This window comes from Pinus tabuliformis, chromosome 4_2 (genome assembly GCF_031772625.1).
Source record: "Pinus tabuliformis cultivar Carrire ecotype Pingquan chromosome 4_2, CPIR1, whole genome shotgun sequence".
NCBI lineage: Eukaryota > Viridiplantae > Streptophyta > Pinopsida > Pinales > Pinaceae > Pinus > Pinus tabuliformis.
In genome coordinates this window covers 179625852-179649494 of record NC_142304.1, presented here as the reverse complement: position 1 = coordinate 179649494, position 23643 = coordinate 179625852, and the positions used below count along the sequence as shown (strand labels likewise).

Genomic DNA, 23643 nt, shown 5'->3' with positions numbered 1-23643 from the left:
TCTCTGCGTGGTCCTTTGGCCCCCTTGGCTCCCCTTTAAGTCACAACATTATGCTACTAGGGAGTGACTTTATTCTAAAGGTGAGTTATGTCCCCCTTTTAGTCACCTTTTTATTTATAAATAACTATAGAAGGCAAAATTGAGCAAAATCAAATATTCCAATTAGCCATGGCTAATTAGGAATATTACAAGCCTGCACACATGTGTGTCTTTGTTGAAAGTCTCAAACCCCTCATGTTGTTCAACATATATCTCTTCCTCAACAACTATATTAAGGAAGTCAGTTTCACATCCATTTGATGGATCTTCCACCCCATCTGCACTGCAATCGTCGAGAATAGTCCTAATGGACTAATATCGAGCCACTAGCATGAACGTCTCTTCATAGTCTATCCCTTTGACTTGAGAGAACTCTTTGGCCACAAATCTAGCCTTACACCTCCACACTCCCATCAGTTGCATGCATAATCTTGTACACCCAACGTGAACCAACCATTGACTTGCCAACTAGTCTTGGCACAATTTCCCAGACATCATTCTGCATGATAGAGGAATATTCTTCCATCGTGGCATCTCGCCATACCTGCTGAGAGGTTGCCTCCTTGTAACAAGGTTATAAGTCTATCACCTCAGTCATAAGTACCATGTACCTAGTATATCTTTGTGGTTGTTTACTCTGTCTGAATGTGGAGTTAGGAGCTCCAACTCTCTCCTGAGCTTCCCTAATCAATTGATCTACCCACCTGGCTCTTTCTCTCCCTACACTGGGAGTCACTCGCTGAGTGAGCCCCTCTAACTATACCCTCTTCTTTTGTTCCTGTGCTTTCTCCTAAACTACGTGTTGGTCGGCCTGCCCAACAACTGGTTGTGATGAAGCCTAAGAAACTAGTTGAGCCTCTTGCTTGGGAGCCTATTGATCCTCCTCTTATGTTGCACCCTGCTCACACTCCAAGGACTTCCTGAGAACTCTTTCTTCCTCGAACTTCACATCACGTCTGATCATTGTCTTCTTGAGTGTTAGAATATACACCCTGTATGCCTTAGTTGTCTCACTGTAGCCCATGAAAATGTCCTTCTCTGTTGCGGGCTCCAGCTTTGTTTGGATATCAGAAGACACATGGCAGTAAACAAGGTTGCCAAAGATCCGAAAGTGAAACACGTCACGCTTCTTTCCTGTGAAAGCCTCTTTTGTTGTGACTCTACCTAGCACCCTGTGTTGACTCCTGTTCTACAAAACGACTACAATGTTGCATGCCTCTGCCCAAAGAAACATAGATAGCCCCTAGTCATGCAACATATCCCTGGCTGCTCCAACAATGCTCTGGTTCTTGCACTCAGCTACCCAATTCTGCTGAGGGTTATGAGGTGTGGTGAGCTCTCTCTTGATGCCCTCCTTAGGACACAAGTCTCTAAAGACGTTGGAGATGTACTCCCCACCATTATCTGACCTCAACGCCTTTATTGTACTACCAATCTGGTTCTCCACCAAGGCCTTGAACTCCACAAACTTCGAGAAGACCTGATCTTTCTTCTTCATGAAGAAGATCCAAGTCTTTCTTTAAAGGTCATCAATGAAGGTGACATAATAACTGTATCCCATCAGGGATGGAGAGGAAAATCGTCTGCATACATCCAAAGGTACCAACTCCAAGATGCTCTTGGCCCTGTTGTCTCTACTAGAAAAGGATGTCTTGGTATACTTGCCAAGAGTGCAGTCCTTGCACATGTCATGTTGATCTACACTATATTGTGGCAATCGTATGGCAATCTCCCTCAAAATCTTCAGCGCTTCAAGGTGTAAGTGACCCATACACCTATGCCAAAGCTCCCTAAGGTCACATCTATGCACAATGATCTCTCTGCTGCTCAAGGCTGCTTCTGTCACAAACTGTAACATGTAGAGGTTCTTCACCCTAACTCCATTCTGCTTCATGGCTCCAGAATTTAAGGGCTTGAGGAAGGCCTTTCCTCTACTGAAGATAACCTCAAACATTGTTTTTCCAAGGTTGAGACTAAAACAATGTTTTTCTTCAACCTTGGGAAATAGATAGCATCTCTATGATAGAGAGGATTTTTGAACTCCCTCTGAAACTTAATAGTGCCCATGCCCTATGCTAGGTACCTACCATCATCTTCCATCTCTATATGAAACCACATATCCTTCTTTGTCAACTAGATGAAATATCCCTTGTCCCTAGTCATATGACAGGATGTTCCATTGTCAATATATCGTACGTTGCTGGCTACTGAGCTTTCCATGCAAGCTATGAGCAAAAACTCCTCCTTAAACTAAGAATTGAACTCCTCCACCTCTGCTAATGTTGCCATGTGATCCTTCTTGGATCCCGTCTGGATACTTGGTGGAATAGTTCCCAAACTGATGACAAGAAAAACCCTTCCTTTACTAAGAACTTTCTTCTTCTTGCTTCCTAAACTGGACTCAGCCCCTCGTGGATTCTCCTTGCCCTTGGCCTTGCCCCCTTTGCCAGCTAGGGGAAAGTTTTCCTCTCCCTCAGTGTTTGCATGAGACCCAGATTTAGATTTCTTTTCAATCTCCCCTTGCATGCAATCACTCCATAGTTGCTCCAAATCTAGAAGCTTTTCTCTACCACTCATTGCATCAATGAAGTTTTCCCGTGACTTAGGAAAGCCTAATAGTGCAAAACTTACAAGGTCTCTGTCCAAGACTGTCTCCCCAACTCCAACTAATTTGTCCCTCACTTCAGTGAATTTCGTAAGGTATCAAATCATTGACTCAAACTTGGTCATCTTGATATTTTTGAGTTTATCTCTAAGTAACAACTCCATAGCCTCACTCGAACCCTGGTTCAACCCTAAGATAGTTGTCCACAAGCCCTGAGTTTTCTTTCTGGAAAGGTGAGGTATGATGTAATCCTTGACTCTTTCAAGAATTATTCTTTTGGCCTTTGTGTCCTACTCATTGTGTTAGGCCAGTTGTTGAGGGTATTGTGGTTGGGCTAGTGGACTATCCACAAACTCCAAAACTCCTTGCTCCTCCAACACTACACCAATCCTGTTAATTTTAGGTATGTTCTATGCTTAGAACAATTTATTTCAATTTTCACAGTTAGCTCAATATCTTTTCCAAATTAGAAATCACATCAGCATTAAAGTAAACTGCAGATAGAACATAAACGTAAATCGCAGAAGACAAGCCAAGACAACAGGACACAAGATGTGGCGCTAGCCAAGGACAAACCCCAATGTGGGGAAACCCTTGATCAATTCTTCTTATATGTTCTTCAATAGTTCAGCAGAGAGAGAGAGAGAGATAGTACGTTTACAACAAAAGTCAACACTTTGACTTATCTAGATAAGAGCATAGATCATCTCTAAGAAGATGATACATGAGATCAGTTGAAGACATGCAGCTAGAACATAAACATAAATCGCAGAAGACAAGCCAAGGCAAGAGGACACAAGATATGGCGCTAGCCCAGGGACAAACACCAATGTGGGGAAACCCTTGATCAATTCTTCTTATATGTTCTTCAATAGTTCAGTAGAGAGAGAGAGAGAGAGAGAGAGAGATAGTATGTTTAAAATAGAAGTCAACACTTTGAATTACCTAGATAAGAGCATAGATCATCTCTAAGAAGATGATACATGAGATCAGCTGAAGACATGAGGCTTCAACTGATTCTCCAACGTGACTCCTTCACCTATCGTTGTGCTACATTTCGTCATCATGTTGCACCTCACTGCGCTGCACCATGTTGCACCCATCATCACTATGCTGCATCTCATCACGCTTCATTAATCATGATTGTACCCATCACTGTACTGCATTATGTGCCATTGTTGCACCATGTTACCATACTGACCTATGTGTAGCTTGCACCTTGCTTGCTTGTTGTCCCTTGCTTGCTTGTTGTCCCTAGCATGCGTGTTGTCCTTAGCATGCTTGTTGTTGCATGCTAGTTGTCCCTTACATGTTAGCTATAACATTGCATGCTTGGTGTATTTGCTGCTAAGTACCATACAACTGTCCCAATGTTAGTTAGTTGTCCCTTGCATGCTGCTCTCCTTTAGAGACAGATGCTCCGGCAGTTCTTAGCAGTTCCGACTGTTCCCAGCAGTTCTGGCAGTTCCGGCAGTTCCTGGCAATTCTGGTTGTTCCCAGCAGTTCCAGCAATTTCGGTTGTTCCCGGCAGTTCCGGCTTCTGCCCTCTACATCAACTTTCCCGGCTCTTCCGGCTCTTCCAGCTTCTGCCCTCTGCGTCAGCTTTCCCGACTGTTCCAGCAATTCCCGACAGTTTTGGCTATTCCCGGCAGTTCTGGCTATTCCTGACAGTTCCGGCTTTTGCCCTCTGCGTGAGCTTTCCCGGCAGTTCCGACAGTTCCCACCAATTCCGGTTATTCCCGGCAGTTCCGGCTTCTGCCCTCAGTGTCATCTTTCTTGGCAGTTCCGACAGTTCCCAGCAATTCCGGTTGTAACCGACAGTTCCCGACAATCCTACACCTCTCGATGAGAGGGATCCAAGAAAAATATTAGCTTCCATTAATAAGATGACCCACATGGAGTTTGGCCCTAGTTTCCAATTTTAACACTCCCTCTCAACTAGGGAGAACTCCACCCGCTGATCCATATGTCCGACTGTACTATCTCTGCCATCAATGCCCTGAACTGCTCTGCTCTACTGAGCTCTGCTTTGCTCTGCTCCTACTCTGTTGAACCATGAAGAAGAAAAATTGATCGAGAATGTCTCATACCATTCTCTACTAACCCGAAGTCAATTTCATCTGAAGAGAGTGTGTCACATCACTCTTACTGGCCCGAAGTCAGTTTTATTGATCCCAGATCAATATCACAAGAGAGTGTCTCAAACCACTCATACTGATCCCAGATCAGTTTCATTGATCCCAAATCAATGGAGGTCATCCTAGCATAGAGAGTACCGAAGATACATCGATGCGTCCATCGATAGTACTACTATGGTCCCTAACCCCATTTCCCTGCTCATTGATCAAATGAGAGGTACTTCCCATGAGTCCCAGACTGCATGGGTAGGATGCCTCGACAAGAGAACTAATCATCCTGTCCACAGGAGAACAAATCATCCTGCCCCACAGTAACCACGGGAGAACTAATCATCCCAGTTCACAAGAGAACTAATCATCTTGTTTCACAATTGCCACAGGAGAACTAATCATCCCGACCCACAGGAGAACTAATCATCTTGTTCCATAGTTGCCACAAGAGAACTAATCATCTTGTTCCACAGTTGCCACAAGAGAACTAATCATCTTGTTCCACAGTTGCCACGGGATAACTAATCATCCCGACCCACAGAAGAACTAATCATCCTGTACATAGCACACCACCAGGGGAGGGTGAGTTTCCCTGTGGTCGTATGTTGCTCCAGTAAATACCCCAAGCCCCCAGAGCTCCCAGAGCTCAATGCATGCAACATGCAGGACCCTTATAAGAAAGTCTCTCAACGACTCCAAGTCGTTCGGGAAAGTCACTGATTTGACCATTCCCCAGGGCTTTGACAAAATGTCTGCGACCTGTACATCAATCTCAATGCGATGGAGCCTCCTCGCTCATCAACTTACCATATCCCAGATAAGGCAGTATATGATGTCTACCTGCTGGAGCAATCATCGAATACGAGATTCCTCAATAATTGAATCCCCCCTCTGGTTGTCACAGAGAATCACAGTGGTATTCATCATGTGTACAAACAGCTCACTTAAGAGCTTCTACAACCATGCAGCGTCACACGAAATCATACTCGTAGCAATGTATTCGGTCTCGGCGGTGCTTATAGCAACTGACTTCTGCTTCCTGCTCATCCATGATATCGAAGCAGAATCCAAAGAGAACTAGCAGTGAGAAGTGCTCTAGTGATCCTTTACACTGCTTGCCCAGTCAGCATTCGAATAATCATGCAGTTTCATATTTCCAACAGTGTATCTCAATCCACGAGAGATTGTGCCCCGAAGAAATCTCAGAAGATTCTTGCACCAATCCAGTGAGGCTCAACCAAATATGAGCTCACCATGCTAACTGCAAAACATATGTCTGGACGGAAGTTCACCAAGAACATCAACGCGAATGAGTTTATGAAACTCAGAGGCATTTCCCAAATCTGGTCCACGTCACTACCATATAACTTCTGAAAGTTAAGATCCTCGAGGTAGTCACGAGCTTGCAGTTTATCATTCCACATTCGGAATCCAACTCCCTCTTACTTCTGCAAATGAGAGGGTCTGCACCTGTCAGAAATAGGTCGTCCTCATAAGGTGCCGTATGAGAGGTCTATCATCCACAACCTTTGGGTAATGGTTTGGATCGGTTTCACTCCTAGTGAATCTTAGCTTCATCAAACAGCGATCAATCCTCTCATACTAGGCCCAGGGTGTTTTGCTTCAAGCCATAGAGGGCTTTCTTCCACCTGTATACATGACATTCCAGATCATGAATCTCAAACTCCTCGGGTTGTTCCAAACCTGTGGACCTGCTGCATGAGGGGAATGGTCCCCTTATAATATTTTCCTTCGGTACATCTTAGACATGTACCTTCATGCTCTTCTTGAATTCAGACATCCCTATCACCATCTGACTCACATCGGGTAGGGCCCCATAGGTAGACCTCCGGTGTTATAGATGCAATATGTCAATTGACATGATCCCAATGTACCATCCTGCAACTTGATACAAATTGCCAACCCTGAACCCATGAGAAAAAGCATCTTTGAAAATTCTATTTTTTAACATGTACCTTTCCATCGATGAATGCCACCCTGAAACCTTTGACTTCCATTTCTAAGATGGACACTAGGTTCTTCTTGCGATTAGGTACATAAAACAGATTCTTGTAAACGAATAGAGTTACCCACATCCAATTGAGGGGTAACATTCCCTACACCCTTTCCGAGATAGGTGGCATCGACTCCAAGTATAATCCCACGATTGTTTCCGTCTCTACCGAATTCGAGAGAGCACCTTTCTATTTGATGAGGTGCCTTGAAGCACAACGATCAATAAGCCAGATTCCCAAATAATCTTAAGGAGAGGGCCAATACAAGATAACACTTCTTTATCTTATCAGAAACAACATTTGATTCTTCATACCTAGGGTTCCTTTCTTTCTCTGAAGAGTCAGTCGTTTCCTTGATGACCTGCATTACCTGTCATTCCTCTAATCATTGAAGATGTCCCTGGATTGATTGTTATCATCATCAAGTGATGTGTCCCTACCTCAAACACTCCTTCGCATAATGGCCGAACTTATTACAACCAAGGCATCTGCCTTTCCTTCCACCCTTAGATCTGTACTTCCCATTGAAGTGATCTTTAGGTAGGCCATCAGAAACTTCTACTGCGCCATTCTGATAATATTCTCTGCTTCAACTTCACCCTTGGTGAATTTGAAGAGGGATGAAGAATCCATTGATCCTTTTTTCCTTTCCCAACTGTCTTCAGTGATTGCTCTTTCACTCTTGCTTAGGCATTGCCTTCACCTTAGCTCTGATACCATGTTAATTTTAGGTATATTCTATGCTTAGAGCAATTTATTTCATTTTCACAGTTAACTCAATATCTTTTCCAGATTAGCAATCACATCAGCATTAAAGTAAACTGCAGATAGAACATAAACATAAATCGCAGAAGACAAGCCAAGACAAGAGGACACAAGATGTGGCGCTAGTCAGGGACAAACCCCAATGTGAGGAAACCCTTGATCAATTCTTCTAATATGTTCTTCAATAGTTCAGCAAAGAGAGAGAGAGAGATAGTACGTTTACAACAGAAGTCAACACTTTGATTTATCTAGATAAGAGCATAGATCATCTCTAAGAAGATGATACATGAGATTAGTTGAAGACAATCGACTTCCACTGATTCTCCAAGGTGACTCCTTCACCTAACGTTGTGTTGCATTTTGTCATCATGTTGCACCTCACCGCGCTGCACCATGTTGCACCCATCATCACTATGTTGCATCTCATCACGCTTCATTAATCATGACTGTACCCATCATTGTACTGCATTATGTGCCATTGTTGCACCTTGTTGCCATACTGACCTATGTGTAGGCTGCACCTTGCTTGCTTGTTGTCCCTTGCTTGCTTGTTGTCCTTAGCATGCTTGTTGTTGCATGCTAGTTGTCCCTTGCATGCTAGCTGTAACATTGCATGCTTGGTGTATTTGTTGCTAAGTGCCATACAACTTTTGTTGGGTCCCTATAATACTAGTGATTACCCAATTACTATTGTAGTTATACCCCTTATTAATATTGTTGTGCCCCTATTGCCCCTATATTGTTATTACTGTGCCCCATAGAATCCCTCTATTGTTATTTTTGTGGCTTTATATTATTATTATTAGGTCGGCTGGATTATATTGTGACTCCTTCGACTCCTATATATAAAAAGGAGGTTTCGTCATTTGAATCATTCAAGAATTGTTCATTTATGTAATGTAAAGGAGGTTGCCCCCTCGAAGAGGCTGAATTCTAAGGCGTTGATCTATCTTTTCTATCTTTTCTTGAGCTAGTTTCATAACATTTGGTATCAGAGCTTTGGGTTCTAGGGTTTCGCTGCTCCAAACAGGTCATCGTGGCATTTTCGCTATAACTTTTTTCCTGCGACGTTTCAGAAGTTGCAAAAAAACCATTTGAGAAGAAATCGTGCTGAACCTCGAGTCCAAATTTCAGAGCTTTTCGCGCTATATTTGCGGAGATATGATCTAAGGAAGTTGGTCTTTTTGCAGACTCTTGAATTACATTCCAAACAGGTGACCTGGGGAAAATCGTCATAACTTTCTCTCTGGGGATCGGATTGAAATTTCGTAAGAAGGTACATAAAGAGGACGGACTCTAGTTTCTTGTTTGCATTTTTCAGATCCAAAGGTCGAAATAGTGACTCGTGGCATGTCGTACAAGTTCACTCTACTGGACTAGTCTATAATCAAATCACTGTGGGAGATTTCGCATAACTCTTCCTTAGAGAATCCAATTTGGGTCATACTTGTGGCATTGGAAAGAGGACACAGAGGGCTACTGCAGGTCACAAATTCAGAACTAGATGATCGAAAAGTACAAAGATACATCAGAGGCAATATCAAGCTCCTACAAAGTGAAAAAAGGTGTGTAGATTTTCTTAAATTTTTGCTTAAGATCGGTTTGAAAATTATTTTGAAGGAACTATTATCGGTAACTGATGCCCCGAGGAAAGAAAATGCAAACACCTAGTAAGGAACCTGAAAGCTCTAGCATGACTCATGAAGAAGAGGAAGAAATGCTACATGATATATCAAAATTACAAGAACAAGTACAACAAATGTCACGCTCACAAAAGCTAACAGAAGCTAAGATAAATGGCATGGAATCTAAAATAAAGGGCGTGGAAGCTAAGACGGATGATTGGAAGACAGATTTGAAGACAGACATGGAAGAATTGAAGATAGATTTGAACACAAACTTGAAGACAGGCATGACAGATATGAAGACAGATTTGACAAATTTTCTACAAGAAATACTTACTAATGGTGAAAAGGTAGTAAAGGAAACTCATGATGCGAACAAAAGAAATGTTAATCATGATATCATAGACTCTAATGTTGGATTGAAGACCCACCATACTCCAAAAATCGATATGAGGAAGTTTGATGGCAAGAATCCCGCAACATGGATATTACAGATGGAGCAGTTCTTCGATCTCAATAATGTGCAAAACACACAAAAGGTACGTATGGCAACTTTATTTGGAACCAAATCAGTTTGTATGGTATCAATGGCTTTGCTCTCGTAAACAATTTATCACTTGGGCAATTTTTACGGAAGAATTGATAGCACATTATGAGGATACAAAAAACAACACTTTTTTTAGCCAATTGATAAGTCTCAAACAAAAGGGTTCAATAATGGAGCACATTGAGGAGTTCCAAAAACTGAACATAAGGGTAAAAGATATTCCAGAGGAGCATAGGATTATGTGTTCATAGGGTCTTTAAAGGATAATATCCAACATGATGTTCGCCTTTGGGAACCTAATTCATTAGAGAAGGCATTCAGGTTAGCAAGAAAAATGGAAAGCAAAATTATGGCAACCAGGAAGCATACCACTCACAACTATAAAGACGGAAGTGTTGTTGCCCCTAGTCTTCCACAACCTATAAGGTTGACACCACAACAATTGGAAGAAAAAAGAGCAAAAGGGCTTTGTTACAGTTGTGATAGCAAATACACTAAAGGTCATAAGTGTGCTGAGAAGAAATTATTCTACATAGATTGTGAAGAGGAAGAAGAAAACGAGCAAGAAAGGTCAAAAGAAGAGGATATACTCCGGGAACAAAGCCTAGATGAAGAACAAATAAATCCGACCATATCTTGTAATGCATTGGCGGGAATTACCACTCCTCAAACCATCAAAATAGAAGGACAAATCAAGAAGAAAAGGGTAATAGTGTTGATTGATTCAGGAAGCACCCACAATTTTATTCATTGTAGGGTAGCAAAAGAATTGAATTGCTTCCTATATCCAGCACCAGAGTGTCAAGTGATGATTGCAAATGGAGGAACAATAAATTGCTCTGGAAAGTGCCATAATATCAAGCTATCCATGGGAGAATATGTATTGACTAGCCCAATGCTTTCCATTCCAATGGGAGGTGTTGATGTTGTACTAAGAGTCCAATGGCTACAATCCTTGGGTACAATAGCTTTTAATTTTCAAGAACTTTTCATCAAATTTTCTACGGAAGGAAATGAAGTTGAATTAAGGGGTATTGCAGGGAAACCAGGAAAGATAATCAGCTCTAATGGTATGACAAAGCTTCTAAAAAATGAGCAAAGAGGTGTAATTGCACAACTATGTTCGCTAGATGTTTCCACATCGGAATCATCTATTTCTCCAGATCTCCAAAAAGTCCTGGACAATCATTCCAAGGTATTTGAGACTCCCAAAGGTCTCCCACCTATGCGTGATCATGATCATGCTATTCATCTGATTCCAGGAAGTGTTCCTCCAAAGTTCAAACGTCAGGCCGTACAGATATCCCTATGTCCAAAAGAGTGAAATAGAACGTATGGTTGCAGAAATGCTAGAGGCTGGTATAATTCAACCGAGTCAAAGTTCTTTCTCTGCTCCAGTAGTATTGGTGCACAATAAGGATGGATCATGGCGCATGTGTCCAGATTATAGGGAGCTCAACAAGCTCACTATTAAAGATAAGTTCCCCATTCCTGTCATTGATGAATTACTGGATGAATTGCATGGATCAATTTACTTCACCAAGTTGGATCTTCGTTCAGGATATCATCAAATCAGAATGAAGATTGAAGACATTCTGAAAACAACATTTAGAACTCATGAGGGTCATTATGAATTTTTGGTCATGCCTTTTGGCCTTACCAATGCACCTTCAACATTTCAAGGTTTGATGAATTCAATTTTCAAACCATTCCTTAGAAAATTTGTGTTAGTATTTTTTGATGATATACTAATCTACAGCAAGTCTTGGAAGGATCATGTTGAACATGTTGACAGGGTGCTACAACTATTGGAGGAGAAACAATTATATGCAAAAAGATCCAAATGTTTCTTTGGAGTCCACGAGGTGGAATATTTGGGTCTCATGAAGGAGTTAAGGTAGACCATAGCAAAATTAAAGCCATTAAGGAATGGAAAATCCCCACATCCATAAAGCATCTGCGAGGATTTCTTGGGTTGACAGGGTATTATCGCAAGTTTGTTAAGAATTATGGGAGAATAGCAGCACCTCTAACAACATTATTGAAGAAAGATGCATTTTCATGGACTCCGGAAGCAACAAAGGCCTTTGAACATCTTAAAGAGGCAATGTGCCAAGCACCGGTCTTAGCTACACCGGACTTCACAAAAACCTTTATTGTGGAATGTGATGCTTCAGGAAATGGAATTGGTGCTGTTCTAATGCAAGATGAAAGAACCATTGCTTTTGAAAGTCATCCAATCAAGGGAAAGTTTTTAAGAAAAGCTATTTATGAGAAGGAAATGTTGGCAATACTCCATGCACTTAAGAAATGGCGACCCTACCTAATGGGAAGACACTTCAAGGTAAAAACGGATCATGATAGCCTTAAATACTTTTTAGAACAAAGATTATCCTCTGAAGAGCAACAAAAGTGGGTCACAAAGATGTTGGGTTATGACTTTGAAATCATCTACAAAAAAGGGAAGCAAAATGTGGTGGCAGATGCACTCTCAAGAAAGGATGAGGATGTGGAAGCATTGTTGTGCGCCATTTCTATTATCCAACCAAATTGGATAAACGAAGCAAGGGAGGAATGGAAGAAAGACGAAGAAGTGTGGGCACTTATTCGAAAGCTACAACAAGATTCCAGTACGTCTGATACATTTAGCTGGCAAAATGATTCGTTATGGTACAAAGATCGCTTATACCTCTGTAAGAATTCCCAGCTAAAACAAAAGATTCTTATGGAATTGCACACTTCTCCCTTAGGAGGGCACTCAGGATTTTTAAAAACTTACCACAGGGTTAAGAAGGAATTTTTTTGGGATGGCCTTAAATCAGATATTCAAAAGTTTGTGGCGGAATGTTTGGTTTGCCAACAAAATAAAGTTGAAACAATTAAGACACTGGGTCTATTACAACCTTTATCCATTCCAAGCCAACGTTGGGAGGAGGTTTCAATGGATTTTATCACAGGTTTACCCAAGTCTGAGGGAAAGAGTGTCATCATGGTGGTAGTTGACAGACTTACCAAGTATGCACACTTTTGTGCATTATCACATCCATTTAAAGCCAGTACAGTTTCTACTGCATTTATGGAAACAATTCAAAAGCTACATGGAAACCCAAAGATTATTGTAAGTGACAGAGATCCCATTTTCACTAGAAATTTTTGGACAGAATTATTTTCTTGTCTTGGTACTCAATTAGCTCATAGCTCATCTTATCATCCTCAATCTGATGGGCAAACTGAGATAGTAAACAAATGTTTGGAAGGATATCTTCGTTGCTTTGTATCTGATAAACAGACACAATGGGTCAAATGGTTGCCTCTAGCTGAATGGTGGTATAACACTTGATTCCATACAGCAACAAAAATGACCCCATTTATGGCACTTTATGGGTATCAACCACCATCCATCACATCATATTTAAGAGAAAATTCTAAGGTTCAGGCAGTGGAACATCACATCGAACATCAACAACAAGTCCTCCAACTCTTAAAGGATAACCTCGTGTTGGCACAGAATAGAATGAAACAACAGGCAGATCAACATCACAGTGAAAGAAGTTTTGATGTAGGTGATTGGGTATTCCTACGGCTACAACCATATAAGCAAATGTCCCTCAAGCAAGCTAAGAAGGATAATAAATTATCACCAAAGTATTATGGTCCGTACAAGGTGTTGCAAAATATTGGTACTATGGCATACAAATTGGAGCTTCCTGCAGCTTCTCGATTGCACCCAGTTTTCCATGTTTCATGTTTAAAGAAGGTTATAGGCGACAAGCTCCCAGTTCAAACAATATTACCAGAACTTGACGAGGAAGGAAAAATTATATTGGAACCGGACGCAATCATAGAAACAAGAACTCGACAGCTACGAAATCGATCAATTTCAGAGTATCTTATCAAGTGGAAGAACTTATCCGCTGAAGATTCCACATGGGAGGACGAGAATTTTATGCAGAAGTATCCAGAACTACTCAAGCATGAGGACAACACTTTTTTGAAGGCGAGGGGCATGTTGGGTCCCTATAATACTAGTGATTACCCCATTACTATTGTAGTTATACCCCTTATTAATATTGTTGTGCCCCTATTGCCCCAATATTGTTATTACTGTGCCCCATAGAATCCCTCTATTGTTATTTTTGTGGCTTTATATTATTATTATTAGGTTGGCTGGATTATATTGTGACTCCTTAGACTCCTATATATAGAAAGGAGGTTTTGTCATTTGAATCATCCAAGAATTGTTCATTTATGTAATGTAAAGGAGGTTGCCCCCTCGAAGAGGCTGAATTCTAACGCGTTGATCTATCTTTTCTATCTTTTCTAAGTACCATACAACTGTCCCAATGTTAGTTAGTTGTCCCTTGCATGTTGCTCTCCTTCGGAGACAGATGCTCTGGTTGTTCCGGCAGTTCTCGACAGTTCCAGCGGTTCTAGTTGTTCCCGGCAGTTTCGGCTGTTCCCGGCAGCACTTCCCGGCAGTTCCCAGCGGTTCTGGTTGTTCCCGACAATTCTGGTTGTTCCCCTCTGCATCATCTTTCCCGGCTATTCCGGATGTTCCGGCTTCTACCCTCTGCGTCAGCTTTCCCGGCTGTTCCAGCAGTTCCGGCTTCTGCCCTCTGCGTCAGCTTTCCCGGCAATTCCGGTTATTCCGGGCAGTTTCGGCTTCTGCCCTCGGCGTCAACTTTCCTGGCAGTTCCGACAGTTCCAACAGTTCCCGGCAATTCCGGTTGTAACCGGAAGTTCCCGACAGTTCCGCCTTCTGCCCTCTGCGTCAACTTTCCCAGCAATTCCCGGCAATTTCGGTTGTTCCCAGCAATTCTAGCTTCTGCCCTCTGCTCATCTTTCCCCACTGTTCCGGCTTCTGCCCTTTGCATCAACTTTCCTGGCTATTTCGGCAGTTTTGGCTATTCCCAGCAGTTTCGGCTTCTGCCCTCTGGATTAGGGCAATGTTATCCCTTAGAATCTCTCCTCCTAAAAAAACCAAAAGACAAGTAGAGAGGAAGAGATCCCAAGTGTGTTGAAATGAGTTGAAGGCCACCTCTATTTATACTAAAACGTTGAGCACACGTGTGGTTTATTTGGTTGTTGGCTGACCTTGACGAATTGTCCCATGAACACAAATAAATTCATATCTTCATGAATACTTATCGGAATCGAATGATCTTTAGATCAATCCTACACCTCTCGATGAGAGGGATCCAAGAAAAACATCAGCTTCCATTAATAATATGACCCACATGGAGTTTGTCCCTAGTTGCCAATTTTAACTCTCCTTCCAAGAAATTTGAGGCTCCTTCAAGGTGATCCTCAAATATCAGCCCCAAATACTCCATTCTGCAAGTTCGATCTGCTCAAAAACCCGTGTGCATAGCCTTAGTCACTAAACTAGAAACCTTTGCGCATAGCCTTGGTCACTCAACCACAAACCCTAGCGCAACCATGAAGTGAACTGCGTCACCTTTCTTGTGTCTTTCACCTGCTCCTAAGGAAAATAACATCATTTTTGGTCTTCAATCAAAGACCAACTCTAATACCATGTTAGCTTTCTACTACCCAACTGCTAATTTAATGAAAATTATGCAATGAAGAAATTGAAAACAGAACTCTAAACACTTTTACTAAATATGTCGGGTATTCTAACAAATAATAGCAGTGGAAAAATAACTCACGAAGACACGTGCACACGATAAAACAATACACTCGAAATCACCCAGGAATCCCCCACTGGGGAAAACCTACCAACTTGTGTGTTCTATTATTATTCCCAACAAAAGTCTCAGAAATTGATTACAAATAGTGAGAAATATTCCCTTCAATTCGTTGATCCACAACACAGTGATCTACGCTCCTCTAACCAACTCGGCCTTCTTGCATGGGCGACTGTTACAGGCTAGTGTGTCTCTGTTATAGGATGAATTAGCCCCTCTGTGCAAGCTAACTCGAACCTGAAACAAAACCACGTTGGCTAGAGAAAATCTGAGGAAATTCGACCTCTTCTTTGCCCTAATGCACTGATCTAGAAAATCTCTTTTGTTGAGCTTAACACAAAAATCTCTAGTACATAATCTAATGACCCAAGTTTGCGCCCTTCCCTTTTTATAAAATCGAACTGACCCATCAACTCAAGTCGAACTGGCCCATCAACTCCATGAATGGCTAAGGCTAAGATTAAATCTCCATGGACCGCTAAGATTGATTTACTTTTTGACTATAGGAAATTAGAATTTTCCTAAGTCAAAATTAAGAGAAAGTAAAACTGCACCATAACTTCACTTGTGGGTCCCTCTACCAAATTTAGTGCACTTCTAAATTTAGCAAAAGCCCTTCCATCTCTAACTTCAATAACAACCAAAAAGTTTGAAATAGATTTTTCACTTATTTCCTGCCTTTCCTCGAGCCCCTTATCGCTTGGTGTGTGATTACTAGATAGTAGAGCCATAAGATATGAAAAGAGCACAAGAACAGTTCGACATCCTAAGTGGGACTCATAATTGGATGTGGAGTTTCGTGATGATGCCAAACATGTAATAAAGGGGGTTGGAATAGTGGTATTTCAACTTGAGTTAGGAGGCAGGATGGAAGTGAGAATGTGCTATGGGTGCTATAACTCAAGTGGAGTTTGCTCTCAGTATTTATGACAAAGAAAAATGGTTATGAGTAGCATTCCAAGATGGAAAGGCATTGAGTAGACCCATGGGATCTAGTTCTAATGACGGACATATAACTGGAGTTAGAGAGAGCAACATATATAGGCTAAAGGGCTAGCTTATTCAATTGATGGCAAGAAGTAGAGCAGTGACAAAGGACAAGGAGTGAGAAGCTCTGTAGGTTAAGCAACTCCAAGGGAGTCAGCTTTTAGGTTCGGGAGTGGAGGAGCAATCAATGGATTCCTCCAAAATTTGTCAAGAAGGTCTCTTGGTAAGAGATGACCTTACAGGATGTTTAAGAGCATGAGGCTTCTAGGAACCAGGCCAAGAAAAGCAGGACTTCAAGGATGTTTCGAGAACAAGTGGTGGGGAAGGCTTCCAACCCAAAGGGCACAGCCAAGGAAGCATATGCAGTTCCATGATCAAAGCCAGATCCGAGGGGAAAAAGTACCTCCTTTGCTAAGAGGGAGTGTTAATGTTTGTAGCTCAAGCAGGTATTTCTACATAGGCCTAATTGTCTAGGGATGCAAAAATCACCCAAGATCTCTGTAGACACTCGCTCTAGTGTGAGCAAGTTACATTTGTATCTTAGACTAAGTTTTACCTTAGGAAAAGCATATAATTATTATGGTGGCTTATTGAGCTAAAGACACATTAGAAAAAGTAAAATATTTACCTTAGTAATTATGCTTTAATCTCAACCCTTAATCTCAAGTGAGGCAAGATCTAATCTCAGCCATCAATCACTTTGGAGATTAGGGTTAGGGATTTAGCTCAAAGAAAAGTTATAAAAGCAAAGCTAAGGAGGAGGAGAAGACACACCATATAGCAACACAAAATTGAGAGAGGCATATCAATGAGGAATGTGATACTCTAGTGGGTTGGGTCCAAGAAAGGGGGCAACAAGGAGATCCAAATCAGCCAAGAAGGGCTTGATAAGTTGGATCAGATCCAGTCGTTGTACATGTATTTCCTTAGTTGGGCTTGTTAACCACCAAAAGTGGGTGACCCCATAGAAGAAACTTTCTCCTAGATCTCTCTTCAATCGGCAGCCAGTAGCCCCTAACAACCACCATTGTAGTTGATACATTGTGCCATTTGATCTTTGCTCCCTGTATTAGTCATATGTCCCCTCACCCATCTATCAAGAGCATATGTTTGAAGGTGGGCAATCCAATCCTAAAAGTTTTTTATTCATTGTACAATGCGTTGCTTATGCTTGTTTTTCCTTGGGCATGGATTATTGGGTGACTTGGAAGAGGGAAGGGTTTTGACTGTAGTTTTGTTCCCTCACCTTAAATGACGGGTTAATCCTCAATCGTAGTCTAGTGGGATCTCCCCTATTGGCTTATGGCTTTAAGGGAGGCACTACTTGGGAAACCCTGATTTTGGTAGCACAATCTCGTTTTCCCATTTTACATTTTTCACTCCCCTCTGCAAATTACAAGCCTTATTTCATCATCTTCCCACTGGGTCCACAAGGCAGTGGTACGCCCCCTCCCCTTGTCCACATGTCTAGGTCGAGCCTGGCACTGTTGCCCGAGAGGTTGATGAAGCTAAAAGAATGTTAAAAGCATATCATGGCCACAAGCAAGAAACGAAGAAAAGAATATCATAAAATGCAAAAGATGGTCGAGACATTTAATATAGCACGTGAGAAAAAGTCGAACATGACCTCTACCCCTTCACCATGGCCATCACCCTAGTTCCTAGGGCCCTCGAGTGCCCCACACATCATTAAGGAACCCATGCACGTCCCAACCCCTGGTAGGTAATGAACTTCCCCACCTTAAGGGGGTAATAGTTGTTGCATACCTCTCACAGCATGCTCTTATATCCTAGAGCCCCGGGTAGTAATACAAAGAAAAAATCATAAAAAAGAAAAAGGCAAATAGTAAAATGTGGAAATACAAAGGGCGGGGTAACTCATGTATCCATGATTGCTCCCTCCTACATCTATACACCCAAATATGTGGACATCCCTCATCATTACCATCCTTGAACCCATGGCATTTGGCTTTGAGACCCCCATGTCCCCATCCATCTCATCATTATTCACATGACCCTTATTAATTAAAGGATGTACCTTGGAACTACCTTTCCCCTTAAGGGTTGGGAACACCTAATAGGGTTGTTTATTAGCCACTCCTACCTAGGGAGGTAACACTGACAAACTTAAAACCCCAAGTATGGAAGGGAAGCCCACTATGAAGTCTCAATGTGCCCTTGATTAACAAGTTTGGTTCACTTAGATGCAATAACGAAGTATTGTACCTGATGGTGAGAAAGCACATTAGATCTTATATGTAATTGGCAGGTGGTTTTGTCATGGGTTGGGCAACTTAATTGGGTCCCAAGCCCACCAAAGGGTCATATTGACACTCCTAAGGAATGTGTTTAGAGCCATGGGACTCCTTCATGTGTTAGAGCATCATTGCATGCCATCGGCACCTTCAGCACACTCAGCAGTCTGCTCATTGCCCCACATTATTCGCGAGATGATGCACTTGGACTAGTGTGCCCCGGACGGCTTAACATATTGGGCAGTTGGTCCAAGGCCTAGAGGAGGTTTGTCTCACCATTGAGTCATGGGAGAGAAAGCACCATCGTCAGAGCCTGCATCATTGGAGCATTACAGGCTTATCTTTCATCAGGAGACCCATGAGACCAACATTTGTGCCCCAAACACACTTTGAAGCCCCACATGATGACTTGCATGCAAAAATTAGGGGCCATCCCCTAATTGGTGATTTATGGATCCCTCTCTATCATTTTGGCACCTAGAGGACTCAACGTGGCCCTCCAATGGCCTTACATCAACATGACATCATCAACTTAGCTAGCATTTGGAAGGCTAATTCATAATTTGAAAAATCTACTTGGTCGGCTTGTGACCAAGGCATGTTCTTGCACATTATTTTAATATTTTGGGGGCTAATTAAGCTAATTTGTCTTAGTAAGACTCATATAAATAGAACTCACTCTCATTTGAGAGATGATCATCACACTTGGATTAGTTCTCTTGTAAAAGAACTCACACTCCTTTGGAGCTATTTGAGACTCTTTTGATGCATTTTTGATGTGTGGAAGATAATTTGCTTTTCTTCTTTGGAGCTTCTTCTTGAATGATGGATGGATATATTGCACATCTCTTTGTAAGTGCTTAATGTTGATGGAATTTTTCTTTGAAAGTTGTTTAATGATGGAATTGTTGTTCTAGATATGTGAATTTGTGCCCTAATTATTGAAGATTAAATTTGGAAAGTTTTTCTAGTAGAGTATAGCATATGTTATCCAATGCAAGGCATGTAATGAATGTTCCTAGTGAATCAATGTCTTTGAATTCTTCATGAAACTCCATTATATCTTGAAGAGGGTAAATGTTTGAAATTGGTACCTAGGGAATCGATTTCGAGCCTCCTTAGAAGATGTTTTATCTTATCTTAAGCATCTCAAGACTCCATTGCCCAAAGGACTAGGCACTAGTCCAAGGATTTTGGTGATCAAACTTCTCTTTCTCCATATTTTCTCCTCCTAAATTTCGGTCCCCTAAAGGTAGGGCGGAAATCTAGGGCTTGTAGCAAAATTTTAGGGAGGTGATTTTTCGGGAATTCGAGGGTTGAGATGTCATGTTCAGGGTTTAGGATACCTATGCTCCAAGTTTGGTGGTCATCCGCCCAAGTTTTATCCATAAATCTCTTGCCCTAGGTGCTACTCCAAGAGGGAAACCTAGATCTTTCTCTCTCACCTTGGGGACTTCTTTGAGGGTTGTATAAGCTTAGTATTCATTGGAATAAATCATAAGAAGCCCTTTCTTCTCTCGAGCCTTGACCTTGTGAATACCTATTACCATCGAGAAACCTCAAAACCCTAGGTCTTGTGCCTTTTTTTGTAGGGTTTTTCTTAGACAACGGTTCATTTCTTTGAAGCCTCGTACCTTTATTAAGTCTCTCTTCAAATGAGCTCTAGCTCTATCACCTTGAACCTTCAAGCCTAGAATATCTATTATAGGTGATCATAATCATACTGGGACTACTCCCATCGGTGAAAGTTCGTAAAGAGCAGAGGACCTTGGTTGTGGTGACAGTGGACCATTGTCCCATTGTTGTCACTTAGTCTAGGAGATGTCCCATAGGTTTTTCCCCCCTTAGGGCCCTGCTAGATTTTATGGTAACAGGGCCATTATCCCACAATGAGAACCCAAATAGGTTCTAACTATTTCTAATGATGAATTGATTTGATTGGGAAAAATCTATTGTGTCATTTTTTGAGACTAGTTATGTTTTTGCTTCTACTAATTAATGCTAAGAACCTAGCTGTACATTCATTCAGTAGATCTGTAATCTGCTAGGTCAATGGTTTTCCAAGTGCTAGGTTCGTAGAAGAACTAACAATCTACATTTAGAAAATATTGGCATAGTTGTGCCTGATGCAAAGCTATTTCGCTAGAAAATATTACTTGACATGTCTCTTGGCCATCACTTTTGATCTTTGTCATGAGGTTTAACATGTAAAATTCAATAAATCTCTTTCGGATAGACATCAGTTCCACTTGTAATTGGTTTTAGGTGGGATTTTATCAAAGTAATTTTTTACAATGTCTCCTACTTCTACGTTCACCGGAGCATTGACTTCTTTATCTATTAATGGGCACTCCTAAATAAAGCATGACTTGGAGACATTAGTTCAAAAAAGTACAGCTCAGATCAAATAAAATGTATCTCATTGAAGCCCACTGCCATTTTTTGTTCATCCAAGGAGTCAAATTGTTTTGTGATGGATCCAAAATGCAGTCACTCCAATTTTCATTATGTTCAAGCTTTCATTATTTTAATAGTAGACTTTCTCCTTGAAGATCATACTTATGATTGTTTTTCTCATGGTTGTCTGATACAAAGCAATTCCCTAAGATAATAGGAGTCGGTATGTCTCTTGCCCATTGCTTCTATGTTTTGAGGGTGTAAGTTTTGTAATCAAACATAGAAGCTTCAAGGGATGGATTTTTTAGTAGTAAATTATCTTCTTCAATCTCATTCTAAGACAATATAAGACCATTTAATGAGCAAAATTACCATAAAAGTTACACTTCTTGTGCCATAACAAAGATAGCCAATTTTCTTGCTTCTTCAGTTCAGTGAATTACTCTACCAATAAAATGAAAAGTTGAAAACCATCTATTGTTCATAACATAACATATTCTACACTATGAAAGCATAAATACCCTCCATTCTACGAAGTCTTATTATGGATTCAGAATATACTAAACAGAGAACCAGAATATTTTTCATGTTTTTTCTTATGCAAAAGAAAGCAACACCTTTGTCAGCCCTAAAAGAGCAGTCTTGGTAACCCCATACATGGCCATCGTTGCCTCTGGCCTGTAAGCAGTAATTGACGAAATTATGATAATTGATGACTCTTGTGACAAGTGAGCAGAAGCATCCTATAAAAGACACAATAAGTCCATGTCAGAATATCAACTTTTGACAGGTAACAAGAAATCCAAGCAAAGCCAAAAGGAACATCAAAGTGGTCATCCTCTATGTAAGGGTAAAGAGTAATAAATACAGTATGGAGTACAGAGGGCCCAAAGCAAAATTTGTAAGAACTAAGAAAAATCAGAAAATGTTAGAAATTAAAACTTAAATTAGCTGACAATCGATATTATTTTCATATGAGCATATAATATGGGTAAGGGTAAGGACACAACAGAACAAAATAGTTCAAGGGCAACTAGAGTCCAACAAATTCAAGGACCCTAAACATAAACTTTGATGTGGTGTCTAACTAAAACCCAATTTAGCTAACTGTGGAGTTTTGAATAGGAATTCTAATGCCCAGTGCATACTTTTGCTTATGAGAAGATTAGCCAAAGATAATTATAGTAATGTCCAACAAATTACAAAAGAAGTACGCAAATGGGACTCAAGAAAAAAGTACAACCACCAATAAGTGCCTGCAGAAATGCTTAAGATTACTTCAAAAGCATAAACTCATCTAAACTAACGGATACATGAGAAAGCACGAGCAAGTAATCTCCAAATAATTAGATAAAAGGAGCAAGGGCTAGATATAAGAGCAAGGCCCTAGCTCAATATGAGCATCATAGATGGAAATACAAATAGCAACAGAGGGAAGAGAAGGGGAACCCCTTTCACCATTAGTCGCTAAGAAGGAACCAAAGCTAAGCCTGACAATGTCATATGAAGAATCCACAGAAGACTTGGGGGAGTGGGTGTCAATCTGTAAGGTCCTTGGTGTTGAGATGATGATGTATGCTTTACTCGAGGCCAAGGCCAACCTCACTTTGTAATCATTATTATGGTGTATAATTGCATTTCTAGGTCTGACTTAAAGCTGATCTAGTCAACACTCATTTATTACATTCCTAGTTGATTGAGGCCAACCTAGTCATCATAGTGTACGCATAACCTCTTTTGGGGAAAGAGCCCTAACTCTTGAGTCGGCTATGAATACAAACCTCACCTCTCATTTGCAATGTTATCATGATCATCTTGATCATGTATACAAGTGACTTATGCTTTCACCTACAGGCACCTATAAATATTGTGCTAGCTCTTGTTCTTTGTTGTTTATATTGGGGATCTCACTACAATGCACTTATGGACTCTCTTTAGGGAAACTATGGTTCAGCCCAGCTCTAGTGCACTTGTTATGGACTTACCTAGCACTTGTTTTCTCTATTTTATTGCAGGATTTAGGGTTTGTTTATCGTTCCGCTCTATCCCTTCTCTCTCGCTGGTGACGTTGAACATTGAAACACACGAACTTAATAATTGAAAGCCATTGATAAAATTTTATTAATAATTTGAATAGATGATGTTTACATTTTGTGAGAGGCCCTGGCTATATACTGCCTTGGGTGCCTCTTGGTGAACGGGCATGATCTTTGATCATGCCCTTTGCCTAATAACTATAACTAACTAATTTTTTTATATAACATTGCCTTCCTCTCAAAAGAATGCTTTGTCCTCAAAGCATACGTAATGACGGATGTTGCTGACAAAACGCTTCAGTCTCCCAAGAAGCTTCTTCTTCTGGTAAGTCCTTCCACTTGATCAAGTATTCCTTGATTGCACAAGAACGAAGCGTCCTTTCTTTGGTAGATAAGATACCTTCTGGTTCTAAAATGACCCTTCCTTCATCATTTAGGGATGGAAGCTTTGTTTGCGCTGACTAATGGTTGCCCAGTGCTCTTTTAAGGCAGGAGACATGGAAGACGTTGTGAACGCGACTTTTCTCTGGAAGGC

At 41.1% G+C, this 23643-nt stretch overlaps 1 protein-coding gene across 2 annotated transcripts in view; it reads right to left on the bottom strand.

Moving 5' to 3' along the window:
• Positions 1 to 23643, bottom strand: part of LOC149168750 (tropinone reductase-like 3) — a 289834-nt gene that overhangs the window by 138143 nt on the left and 128048 nt on the right. Inside the window, exon 4 of one of the 2 annotated variants that reach the window (XM_089428413.1) lies at positions 21690 to 21815. The exons of the other annotated variant lie outside the window; for it this stretch is intronic. Within the exon in view, the coding sequence (XP_089284539.1) occupies positions 21690 to 21815 (126 nt within the window). The remainder of the gene's footprint in view (positions 1 to 21689; positions 21816 to 23643) is intronic. 2 annotated transcript variants of the gene reach the window in all.